This window comes from Dendrobates tinctorius, unplaced genomic scaffold, assembly GCF_039654945.1.
Source record: "Dendrobates tinctorius isolate UK_male_01 unplaced genomic scaffold, ASM3965494v1 ptg000211l, whole genome shotgun sequence".
NCBI classification, from domain to species: domain Eukaryota; kingdom Metazoa; phylum Chordata; class Amphibia; order Anura; family Dendrobatidae; genus Dendrobates; species Dendrobates tinctorius.
In genome coordinates, this window is record NW_027361878.1 from 3993030 (window position 1) to 4006275 (window position 13246).

A 13246-nucleotide genomic window follows, 5' to 3' on the forward strand; every position below is an offset into this window, starting at 1 on the left:
CTTTTTTCTGTCTATGGAATAAATGTTGAATTGAGTCCTACAAGCATACGTGAGTGCCGGTCTTTTGTGCATGCTCAAGTGTGGGAGGTCATCTCCGTGACATGAGCACCACATTTCTCCTGAGTGTCGACTGGAAATATATTTAGATAGTCTAAAGCGATAGTACGTCAAACTCTGCCTTTTACCGAAATTATCAGTAAATGTGTTGAGAAATATGATTTCTTACTCCAATAAAGAACTTGATGTTTTTCGAGCAGGTGGTGCCCGTGGTGCCACAGGGAGCGTTCTCAGTGATAACTCTGAAGGAGCTTTGGCCTCTGTTCTCACCGCAGCTATCCTGTAGAGAAGAAAAGTCATGCACTGTTTGATCAGTCAACACTTCATTTATCGCAGCTTTTATGAGCTGTTTGACTAATGTACCTGTGCTAATATGTATTCGCAACTCCCACTAAAGGTAAATTGCCTGTTGTCAAAAGTGATGTAATGTCCATCCCCATACACAGAACACGTTCCAAGGCAAGGCTTGCGTGTGCACTGCCACCTTCTGTTCTTACATATGCTGCAAAAGAAAGAACAATCTGCAGAGGAGCTTCTGTACAATAATTATACACTCACTGGCCACTTTATTAGGTACACCATGCTAGTAACGGGTTGGACCCCCTTTTGCCTTCAGAACTGCCTCAATTCTTCGTGGCAGAGATTCAACAAGGTGCTGGAAGCATTCCTCAGAGATTTTGGACCATATTGACATGATGGCATCACACAGTTGGCGCAGATTTGTCGGCTGCACATCCCTGATGCGAATCTCCCGTTCCACCACATCCCAAAGATGCTCTATTGGATTGAGATCTGGTGACTGAGGAGGCCATTTGAGTACAGTGAACTCATTGTCATGTTCAAGAAACCAATCTGAGATGATTCGAGCTTTATGACATGGCGCATTATCCTGCTGAAAGTAGCCATCAGATGCCTGTTCTTAGCTGAGAGGAGTGGTACCCAGTGTGGTCTTCTGCTGCTGTAGCCCATCTGCCTCAAAGTTCGACGCACTGTGCGTTCAGAGATGCTCTTCTGCCTACCTTGGTTGTAACGGGTGGCAATTTGAGTCACTGTTGCCTTTCTATCAGCTCGAACCAGTCTGCCCATTCTCCTCTGACCTCTGGCATCAACATGGCATTTCCGGCCACAGAACTTCCGCTCACTGGATTTTTTTTCTTTTTCGGACCATTCTCTGTAAACCCTAGAGATGGTTGTGCGTGAAAATCCCAGTAGATCAGCAGTTTCTGAAATTCTCAGACCAGCCCTTCTGGCACCAACAATCATGCCACGTTCAAAGGCACTCAAATCACCTTTCTTCCCCATACTGATGCTCGGTTTGAACTGCAGGAGATTGTCTTGACCATGTCTACATGCCTAAATGCACTGAGTTGCCGCCATGTGATTGGCTGATTAGAAATTAAGTCTTAACACACAGTTGGACAGGTGTACCTAATAAAGTGGCCAGTGAGTGTATATGATATATAAGGTGATTCCCCAAGATGAGCTCCAGCCTTAAATGCATTTTCACTGGAGCAAAAAATGTTTTATAGCAACTTGGGTCATAATTCTATCAAAACGTATCTGTCCTACAAGCAGGCTTTAGACACTCTCCAGGTTCACCATCTCCTCCTGATTAAAGGGAATGGCCTCTTTCACACATCAGTATTTCGCCATCAGGCGCGATCCAGCATTTTTTTGTAAAACTGGATCTGGCGAAATGCAATGCTGGATCCAGTTTTTCCCCATTGACTTGCATTAGCGCCGGATCGCGCCGGATGGCATTGCGTTTCGTCCGTTTTTTGCCGTATCCAGCTACTTGTCTCATTCCGGCGTCTGGAAAAAACGGCTACTGTAACATTTTTTGTCTCTGGCGAAAAAGCCGGAAGAGCCAGATCCGACGCATCCAGCTTTTTGCCACAATGAAAGTCTATGGGCGTGGGAATGCGCCGGATCCAGCCACCGGATCTGTTTTTTTAAGTCTGCGCATGCTCAGATCCAATTCGCCATCCTCCAGGAAACAGATATAACCTGCTAGATGGATCCGGCAGAAAAACGGATCCGTTTCTACAGTTCTCCAAAATTTATGCCGGATCCGTTTTTTCTAAAAATAGCCGGATCCTCCCTGATGGCAAAAAACTGATGTGTGAAAGTAGCCATAGGCAGAAAGCTGTTTATCAGTAGTTCGGGCAGGGATATACAGAAGAATTGACTAGGAGGCCTGTAACATCTAATCTGAGTAGTGATCATCTGCTGCTGATAACACTGATTTTATTGAAATGGCATCACACAGACAAATAAGTGATACATCCCTGGAATTAGGGCATCATGTTGCTCTCGGATTGCATATCAAAAATCAACTGACATGTTTCCTGTAATCCATCTATTTTCCTGAGCACTGTTTAAAAGTTGCTAGATGTGTAAATAATTGCAAATTTTAGAGCAAATATGGCGCACATCAAAATTTGCACCTATTTTTTAACATGAGGAAGTCATAATAAATCTCTTCTAGTATACTGTAAATGATGTATCCATGTTTGTTTCCAAAATAAAAGACTTACCATGTGTTACAGCTAACAGAGATGCTGTCACCCGGTCTGTATGTAGCCTCATTATGTATACATGGACACTGCTGCTCACTGATACAACCTCCTGTTCCATCGGAAACCAAGTCTGGAGGACACACACACCCTGACATACAGTGAGAGCTGAACTGTGGAGGAACCAGACACAAATTACAAGTCAGACAATGCAAAAGTGATTGACACAAGTTCAAAACAATGGATGCTACTACAGTATATATAAACATAAGAACAAGGATCTGGCCAAATTTACACGCTTGGTTCAATATGCTTTTAACTTAAAGGGGTTGTCCTGTCCAGATGAGTAAGTCTGCAGTCACTCTATGTGCACCAATCGGAAGATTGGGAAAGTTTTATCCATAACAGGACACATCCCCGTTTTAAAATGCAGCAGCAGATCAGATTTCTGACCACAGCTCAATTCATTCTCTTTGCGGCTTCCAGAAAAAAACAAAAGCAGCGCTCGCAGCCACAGAGTGAATGAATGGATCTGTGGTCAAGTCGGACATACCGCTCCAGTCTAATGGGGATAAAAGTTCCACATTCTGCCGACTGGGTCCCAGCAGTCAGACCCCCGCACCACCACCGATCAATACCTTATCACTAATCCTGTGGAGAGGTGATTACTTTTTTCACAGGAAAACCCCTGTAGCATCTCTGACGCTGTGATCCAAGTATCTAATCTCTAATGGAAATAAAGAACCTTCTACTAATTAATATCAGAGAGAACAGTTGACTGGCATACACAGCACAATCCCCTTTACCAAGACCAAGAATACCCCATGTAATCTCTTCTCTGGATAAAAAAACAAAGGTCTAACTCATGTATATGGTTAAGTTGTAATGTGATTATTCTTTACCCCAGCATTCCCCGTAATATGGCTATATCAGCATTGATACACAATTTAAAGGCTTATAGCAGTTATTCTCCAGAAACATAAAAGTTTATTGTTATGGCTATAAGTAGAGGACAAAATATAATCAAAAGTGTATATCCCCTGATTATATATTAGAAACAGCAGATAATCACATACCAAAGGACAAGTCAACATGCAATATACCATCAATAAATGTAAAATACATTGTTTTTGAAATTCATTCCGTTTGGAAACTTGGTATCCAAATGTAAAATCCAAAAAACTCCACTCATCAATAGATTTCTCTGCCAGTCACCACCTCGTTTCGGAGGTCCAACTTTTCTAATCCCAAAAAGCACAAAGTGTGAAAGGTCACCTGTTATGATTGGGTCACCAAGGAGGGAAACAAGACCAAGCTAAGTCACAGAAAACCAGAGAGGTTGGTAACTAAGTGGATTGCAGACCCCTGATCCTAACCACACAACTAGAAGTAGCCGTGGAGCGTACCTACGATGATTCTAGACGCCTCGTCACAGCCGGAGGACTAAATAAGCCTAAAGCAAGAAAAGGGTCAATCTAAACTGCCCCAGAGCAGACCCCAAAGGAATAGACAGCCCCCACACATGAATTGACGGTGAGACAAGATGAAAACACAAACGCAGGTAGGAAAATAGGCTGAGCAAACGATGGGGCCCACACTAACTAGAAAGGACAGGAAAGGAAAGATACTGTATGCAATCATGCCAAAAAACCCTGCAAAAATGTCCAATACTTCTGAAGTCACTAGACTTCACAAACTACATCAGCATTCTGGCATATTCTGAGAACAGAGGAAAAAGAGGCCAATCTAATAAGGGACAAAAAGCAAACTGGCACATACAGTAACATAAGAATGGAAATTCAGCACAGCCCCAGCCGGAGCTGGCTAACCACACAAAAACTGAAAAGACCAAACCAAATCAAGTGTGAACAATAGCAGAGAACACTTAACTTGAGAAGGCAGGAACTGAACTGGAAACTAGAATCTCAGGAGGCAGGAAAAAATCACCAGCATGGGAAGAGGGAATTGGCTGTCTTAAATCCAGTCTGAGATTCCAGATGTCCAATCCTCGTCCTCATTATCAGGTGGCAGGTCTCTGTTAATTAGATCAGCTTCATTACCTCCTGCCACCACCAGAGGGAGCCCGGAAAGAGAACTCACGACTCTTCTGTCAACCCAACCAGCTCCTTCACCAGACACCAGAGGCAGACCAGAAAATGAGTTCACAACAGTACCCCCTCCCTTGAGGAGGGGTCACCGAACCCTCATCCACTCCACCAGGCTGATCAGGAAGGGCCCGGTGAAAAGCACGAACCAATCTATCGGCATGAATGTCAGAGGCAGAGACCCAAGAATTATCCTCCTGACCATAACCCTTCCATTTGACCAAATACTGGGGTCTCCGTCTAGCCAAACGAGAATCCAATATTTTCTCTACCTCATATTCCACATTGCCTTTAACCAATACAGGATCAGGAGGTGCCGCCATAGGAACTACTGGCTCAAGAAACCTCTTCAACAGAGAATTATGAAACACGTTATGGATTTCAAACGTAACTGGAAGAGCCAATCGAAAAGAAACAGGATTAAGAATCTCCAAAATCTTATAAGGTCCAATAAATCTTGGCTTGAACTTAGGAGATGCAACCTTCATAGAGATATTCTTTGACAACCAAACCATATCACCCACTTTAAACCGGGGACCAATAGTCCTATGCCGGTTGGAAAACCGCTGGGCCTTTACCTGAGAGAGGGACAACTTATCCACCACTTGGTCCCAAATCTGCTGCATTCTCTCTACCACAGTGTCCACACCTGGGCAGGCCGAAGATTCCACATGCCCTGAAGAAAATCGAGGATGAAACCCAAAGTTACAGAAAAAGGGCAACATCAAAGTGGCAGAACTAGCTCTATTGTTTAGTGCAAATTCGGCCAAGGTCAAAAATGAGACCCAGTCATCCTGATCAGCAGATATAAAACATCTCAAATAGGACTCCAAAGTCTGGTTTGTTCTCTCAGTCTGCCCATTGGTCTGAGGATGAAATGCAAAGGAGAAAGATTACTGAATTCCCAAATTGGAACAATAGGCTTTCCAAAATCTGGAAACAAACTGGACTCCTCTATCCGACACAATGTTCTCAGGAATCCCATGCAACCGAACCACCTGTTGTAAAAACAAGGGCACTAACTCTGAGGAAGATGGCAACTTTGGAAGTGGTACAAGATGCACCATCTTAGAAAATCTATCACAAATCACCCAGATAACAGTCATCTTCTGAGAGACAGGAAGATCAGAGATAAAATCCATTGAGATATGGGTCCATGGCCTCTTGGGCACCGGCAGGGGCATCAACAACCCACTAGAATGAGAACAGGGTTTAGACCGAGAACAAGTCCCACAGGACTGCACAAAATTCCTGACATCACGAGATATAGCAGGCCACCAAAAAGACCGACTCATCAAATCTCTGGTACCAAAAATACCTGGATGACCAGCCAATGCGGAGCAATGAACTTCAGACATCACTCTCTTCCTCCACTAGTCAGGAACGTACAATTTTTCCATAGGACAACGCTCAGGTTTATCCTCCTGAAATTCCTCCAGGGTGCATCTCTAATCGGGCGAGATGGCAGAAAGAACTACCCCCTCACCTAGGATGGTAGTAGGCTCGGTCACAATAAGAGAATCAGCAAAGAAACTCATAGAAAGGGCGTCAGCCTTATCATTCTTAGTGCCCGGAAGAAAAGAGACCACAAAATTACAAACGCGTGAAAAACAAGGCCCACCTAGCCTGTCTAGGATTCAAGCGTTTGGCCGACTCAAGATAAATCAGAATCTTGTGGTCGGTGAGGACCACAACTTGATGTCTAGCTCCCTCCAACCAATGTCTCCACTCTTCAAATGCCCATTTCATGGCCAACAATTCCCGATTCCCCACATCATAGTTGTGTTCAGATGGGGAGAACTTTTGAGAAAAGAAGGCACAGGGATTCATTTTAGAAGTCACAGGATCTTTTTGGGACAAAACAGCTCCTGCACCAATCTCAGAAGCATCTACCTCCACCTGAAATGGAAGTGAGACATCAGGTTGCCATAAAACCGGAGCAGAAGTGAATCTCCGCTTAAGCTCCTGAAATGCCGAGACAGCCTCTGGAGACCAATTCAGCACATCAGCGCCCTTCTTGGTCAGATCAGTCAGTGGTTTGACAATATCAGAAAAATTACCTATAAATTTACGATAGAAATTAGCAAAACCCAAAAACTTCTTCAGAGCCTTCAAAGAAGTGGGCTGAACCCAATCATAAATGGCCTGTACCTTGGCCGGGTCCATTTCAATACTCGACGGAGACAAAATAAATTCCAAAAATGAAATCCTCTGTACACCAAAGAGGCATTTAGATCCCTTAACATACAGGGAATTCACCATCAAAATCCAGAACACAGTCCGGACATGTTCCACATGGGAATCCCAATCACTGGAAAAGATCAAAATATCATCCAGATAGATGATCAAAAACTTATCCACAAAGTCCCGGAAAATATCATTCATAAAGGATTGGAAGACAGATGGGGCATCAGTGAGCCCAAAAGGCATCACCAGGTACTCAAAATGTCCCTTCAGAGTTTTAAACGCCTTCTTCCATTCATCCCCGTGCTTGATGCGAATAAGATTATACACCCCCTAAGGTCAAGCTTAGTAAACCAGCAGGCACTTTTAACTCTGGAGAATAAATCAGAAATCAGGGGTAACGGGCACTGATATTTAACCGTCATTTTGATAAGGGAACGATAGTCTAAACAAGACCTTAATGAACCATCTTTCTTGGCCACAAAAAAAACTCCAGCACCTAAGGGTGAAGAGGATGGTCTAATATAATAATAATAATTTTTTATTTATATAGCGCCAACATATTCCGCAGCACTTTACAATTAAGCGGGGACATGTACAGACAATAAATTCAATACAAGTTAAGACAATTCAAACAGTGATATTAGGAGTGAGGTCCCTGCTCGCAAGCTTACAATCTACAAGGAAATGGGGGGACACAGTAGGTGAGAAGTGCTTGTTAATTCAGGTCTGGCAATTATAATAAATATGGATTTTCATATAAAGCTGCATGATCCGGTCATCAGCCTGTGTGTTTAAGTGCAATAGACAAGTATCAAGTGCAGTTATCGTGTGCATGGAGGGTGTGGAGACAGATGAATAGTAGGGTGCAGATTCAGAATAATATTTGGAAGGAGGGAACAGGGCAAAGTTAGTTTGCTGAGTAGTTGATGTGGTAGGCTTGTTTGAAGAGATGGGTTTTCAAAGTGCGCTTGAATAGGTCAGGGCTAGGTATCAGTCTGATCGTCTGGGGAAGTGCATTCCAGAGAGCTGGAGCAGCACGAGAGAAGTCTTGGAGACGGAGGTGCGAGGTTCGGATTACGGGGGATGTTAGTCTTAGGTCATTTGTAGAACGGAGGGCACGTGTAGGGTGATAGACAGAGATGAGAGAGGAGATATAAGGCGGTGCAGAACAGTGGAGAGCTTTGTGGGTGAGAGAGATGAGTTTATACTGGACCCTGTAGCGAATAGGTAGCCAGTGTAATGACTGGCACAAGATGGAGGCATCAGTGAAGCGGCTGGACAGAAATATGACCCTGGCTGCCGCGTTCAAGATGGATTGGAGAGGAGAAAGTTTGGTAAGAGGGAGACCGATCAGAAGAGAGTTGCAGTAGTCCAGACGAGAATGCATAAGAGCGACAGTAAGAGTCTTTGCAGTTTCAAAGGTGAGAAAAGGTCGGATTCTGGAGATGTTTTTAAGATGCAGGTGACAAGAGCGACTGAGTGACCCCAAGACAGCGGGCATGCTGCTTGGGAGTTATGGTTGAACCCTCCAGGGTTATTTCGATGTTAGGTAGAGTGAGGTTAGTAGAGGGGAGAAACACAAGAAGTTCAGTTTTGGAGAGATTTAGTTTCAGATAGAGGGAGGACATGATGCTAGAGACAGCAGACAGACAATCCTTGGTATTTTGAATTAGGGTAGGGGTGATGTCAGGGGAAGAAGTGTATAATTGGGTGTCATCGGCATAGAGATGATACTGGAACCCAAATCTGCTGATTGTCCAATAGGGGCAGTGTATAAAGAGAAGAGGAGGGGGCCTAGGACTGAGCCCTGCGGGACCCCGATAGTAAGGGGACGAGGAGAGGAAGAGGAGCCGGAAAAAGATACAGTGAAGGAGCGGTCAGAGAGGTAGGAGGAGAACCAGGAGAGGGCTGTGTCCTTGAGGCCTATAGAGCGGAGCATAGTGAGGAGGAGCTGGTGATCCACAGTGTCAAATGCGGCAGAGAGATCCAGGAGAATCAGCAGGGAGCAATGACCTTTCGATTTAGCTGTTATTAGATCATTAGAGACTTTAGTGAGGGCAGTTTCAGTAGAGTGTAAAGAGCGGAAACCAGATTGTAAGGGGTCGAGAAGAGAGTTATCCGAGAGATAGCGGATTAGACGGGAGTGGACCAAGCGTTCCAGGAGTTTAGAGATGAAGGAAAGGTTAGAGACAGGTCTGTAGTTGGCAGTGCAGTTCTGGTCCAGGGATGGCTTTTTAAGTAAAGGGGTTATGATGGCATGTTTAAATGAGGAGGGAAATATACCTGAAGAAAGAGAGAGGTTAAATATTTTAGTCAGGTGAGTGGTGACCACTGGTGAGAGAGACTGCAGGAGCTGTGAAGGAATGGGGTCACTGTTGCAGGTTGTAGGCCGAGCAGAAGCGAGGAGCTTGGAAACTTCTTCTTCTGAAATAGGCTCAAAGATGTCTAGTGAGCTTGAGGTGTGACAGGGAAGGGGATCCAGGCACTGAGGAGATTGGGCTGAGATATCCTGATGGATGTGGTTGATTTTTTCTAGGAAATAAGTGGCCAGATCCTCACCGCTGAGGTTGGTGATGGGGGCCTGTACTTTAGGTTTCAGGAGGGAGTTTAAGGTTTCAAAAAGTCGTCTTGGGTTGTTGGATAGTGAGGTGATGAGGGTTGTGAAGTAGGATATGACCCTTCTCCATCGATTTCTTAATATAAGATCACATAGCATCATGTTCGAGTACTGATAAGTTGAAAAGCTGCCCCTTGGGAAATTTACACCCAGGCATCAACTCAATTGCACAGTCATAACTCCTATGAGGAGGCAAAGACGCAGATTTACTCTCACTAAATACATCAGAAAAATCAGCCAAATAATCAGGAATATCATGAGACTGAGGAGAGGTGGAGAAAACAGGAGTGTCCCTAAGAACACACTGACAACCCCAATTCACCACAGACACAGATTTCCAATCCAAAACTGGATTATGAGTTTGCAACCAGGGAAAACCCAGAACAATAGTATCATGCAGATTGTGCAGTACCAAAAATTTTCAATTTTCTTGGTGGTCTGGGGCAACCCGCATTATCACCTGTGTTGTGAGTTCATTTTCCCCTTCGTCACTGAGGTCTGGTAAAGGAAGGTAATGAGCCTGATTATCAGGCACCTGAGTCTAATGAGGGTAACTGGCTGAGTGGAGTCACTGACTGGATATAAGGCTGCCAACGCCCTTCTGCCCTGCGGGTGATTTCTCTGTGGACTTCTAGGACACCAGTCTAATTCCTGCTTCCCTAAAGCTAAGTTTCTGCTTTGCCTGTTTGCATTTATGTTTTGTTTTTGTTTTCCTTGCTTTTCTGGATTCTGTCATTCCCTGCTGGGATGAGCTGAATCTCCTTTTGCCGGTTGCTCTGTCTTCAGAATATTTCTGAGTACTGACATAGCTTTTTTGAAGCCTAGCGTCTTCAGGGCCTTTTTCACTGTCAGTCTGTTGGCTCTTATTTTCATAGGGTTTTTCACGGATTGCAGACAGCAGCCTTCCTGTCCTTTCCTATCTAGGTAGTTTGGGCCCCGTCTTTGCTCAGTCTATCTTTCTGTCTGTGTTAGTGTTTTCATCTTGCTTCACCGTCATTATATGTTGGGGGCTGCCTATTGCTTTGAGGTCTGCTCTGGGGCAGTTTAGATTTCCCCTTTCTTTCTTTAGGCCTATTTAATTCTCCGGCTGTGATCGAGGGGTCTAGGGCATCGTAGGAACCCCCCACGGCTACTGTTAGTTGTTGTGATAGGAACAGGGGTCTGCAATCCGATAGCTGCCAACCTCTCTGGTTTCTGGACTTAGCTAGCATTTCTGTTTTTGCCTCCTACGGTGACTCAATCATAACACACTTGGGTCCAAAACTGAGGTTTATTCTCTGCCAAAGGAGTAGCATCAATACCCCTCAAAGGAATAGGCGTCCGCAAGGGTATCATGGGGAAACCACAACGTTTAGCAAAGTCCAAATCCATCAGATTCAAAGCTGCTCCGGAATCTACAAAAGCCTTAGCGGAAAATGTGGATAAGGAGCAGATCAGAGTAATTGCCAAAAGAAACTTAGGTTGTACACTGCCCACAGCAAATGTGTGTGCAAAACATTTATCTCGTTTAGGGCAGGCAGAAGTAGTATGAGAGGCGTCTCCACAGAAAAAACACAGCTTATTACGCCTTCTAAACTCCTGACGTTGCACCCTAGACAAAACCCATCACATTGCATAGGTTCAGACATTTGTTCAAAAGATGGCAACGCCTCTCGTGTAGTTTTACGTTCACGTAAACGCCGATCAACTTGAATGGCTAATGACATAGAATCATCAAGACCAGAGATAACAGGAAATCCCACCATAACATCTTTTACGGTCGCTGATAAACCCTTCCGAAAGAGAGCTGCCAATGCACCATCATTCCATGTAGTAAGGACAGCCCACTTTCGGAATTTTTGACAGTATAACTCTGCAGAATCCTGACCCTGGTTCAATGCCAATAGGGCTTTCTCAGCCTGATCAATGGCATTAGGCTCATCATACAACAACCCCAAGGCTTGAAAAAATGCGTCCACATTAGTCAGAATAGGATTTTCAGCTGTCAGAGAAAAAGCCCAATCCTTGGGATCGCCGCGCAGCAAGGAGATGACAATTTTAACCTGCTGCTTAGAGCTCCCCGATGAGTTAGGCTTCAAGGCAAGAAATAATTTACAATTATTCTTAAGATTCAAAAATTTAGACCGATCACCAGAAAACACATCAGGAGTAGGGATTTTTGGTTCAACAGCATGTGACTGAGCGAGATAGGCGGAAATTCCCCGCACATTATTAGAAAGCTGCTGAACACGATCAGACAATTGCTTAATCTCCATTAAAGAAAAAATTCTCCTACGGCCCCAGAGAAAAAGAGGAAAAAATGCATATAAAAAAAAAATTCTGACACTTTTTTTTTTTCAACAATTCTTTCCTGCTTTTGAGTACCCTAGATGCTGCGGTATGGCTGGTGATTCTGTTATGATTGGGTCACCGAGGAGGGAAACGAGACCAAGCTAAGTCACAGAAAACCAGAGAGGATGGTAACTAAGCGAATTGCAGACCCCTGATCCTAACCACACAACTAGAAGTAGCCATGGAGCGTACCTACGATGATTCTAGATGCCTCGTCACAGCCGGAGGACTAAATAAGCCTAAAGCAAGAAAAGGGGAAATCTAAACTGCCCCAGAGCAGACCCCAAAGGAATAGACAGCCTCCACACATGTATTGACAGTGAGACAAGATGAAAACACAAACGCAGGTAGGAAAATAGCCTGAGCAAACGATGGGGCCCACACTAACTAGAAAGGACAGGAAAGGAAAGATACTGTATGCAATCACGCCAAAAAACCCTGCAAAAATGTCCAACACTTCTGATAGCAAAAAACCCTGAAGTCACTAGACTTCACCCACTATATCAGCACTCTGGCATATTCTGAGAACAGAGCAAGAAGAGGCCAATCTAATAAGGGACAAAAAGCAAACTGGCACATACAGTAACATGAGAATGGAAATTCAGCACAGCCCCAGCCGGGGCTGGCTAACCACACAAAAACTGAATAGACCAAACCAAATCAAGTGTGAACAATAGCAGAGAACACTTAGCTTGAGAAGGCAGGAACTGAACTGGAAACTGAACCTCAGGAGGCAGGAAACAATCACCAGCATGGGAAGAGGGAGTTGGCTGTCTTAAATCCAGTCTGAGACTCCAGATGTCCAATCCTCATCCTCATTATCAGGTAGCAGGTCTCTGCTAATTAGATCAGCTTCATTACCTCCTGCCACCACCAGAGGGAGCCCGGAAAGAGAACTCACGACTCCTGTGTCAACACAACCTGCTCCTTCACCAGACACCAGAGGCAGACCAGAAAATGAGTTCACAACAGTCACCTTTGTAAGTGCATATAAAATATTTTGTTGCTCTAGAGTAGGAGCTGTTGTTACCAATTATATTGGATATACGTTCCGCAATCCTTTTTTAATTAAAGTTTTGGCTTGTACAACTGATATGATAAATCTGACAATCTAGGCATCTAATTCAATACCCAACATAGTTCATGTCACAATTAATGAAAGAAGTAATGTTATGATTAAATGTGGGTGATATAGGAAAGTATTTAATTTGTTGAGGCCATAAGGGCATATATTGCATTTATTCCCACCACATTTGAGGAAACCCTTGATAGAAAGCCAATCCGACGTAGGACTACAATGTTTGAGTAGACTGGGGGATAACATGTTGCTATGGGTAAGTCCTTTTTTGGCAATACACCTACTACCTTGGTTAATAATAGTGCGCAGAATATCATCCTGGTTAGTAACAGGCAAATAGTTGCATATAATACTA

At 44.1% G+C, this 13246-nt stretch overlaps 1 protein-coding gene across 1 annotated transcript in view; it reads right to left on the reverse strand.

Moving 5' to 3' along the window:
- LOC141058202 (mucin-5B-like) overlaps nt 1-13246 on the reverse strand; it is a 240773-nt gene that overhangs the window by 104696 nt on the left and 122831 nt on the right. Inside the window, exons 20-22 of the mRNA XM_073554349.1 lie at nt 2595-2746; nt 421-559; nt 227-337 (exon numbers count right to left, since the gene is read on the reverse strand). Of these exons, the coding sequence (XP_073410450.1) occupies nt 227-337; nt 421-559; nt 2595-2746 (402 nt within the window). The remainder of the gene's footprint in view (nt 1-226; nt 338-420; nt 560-2594; nt 2747-13246) is intronic.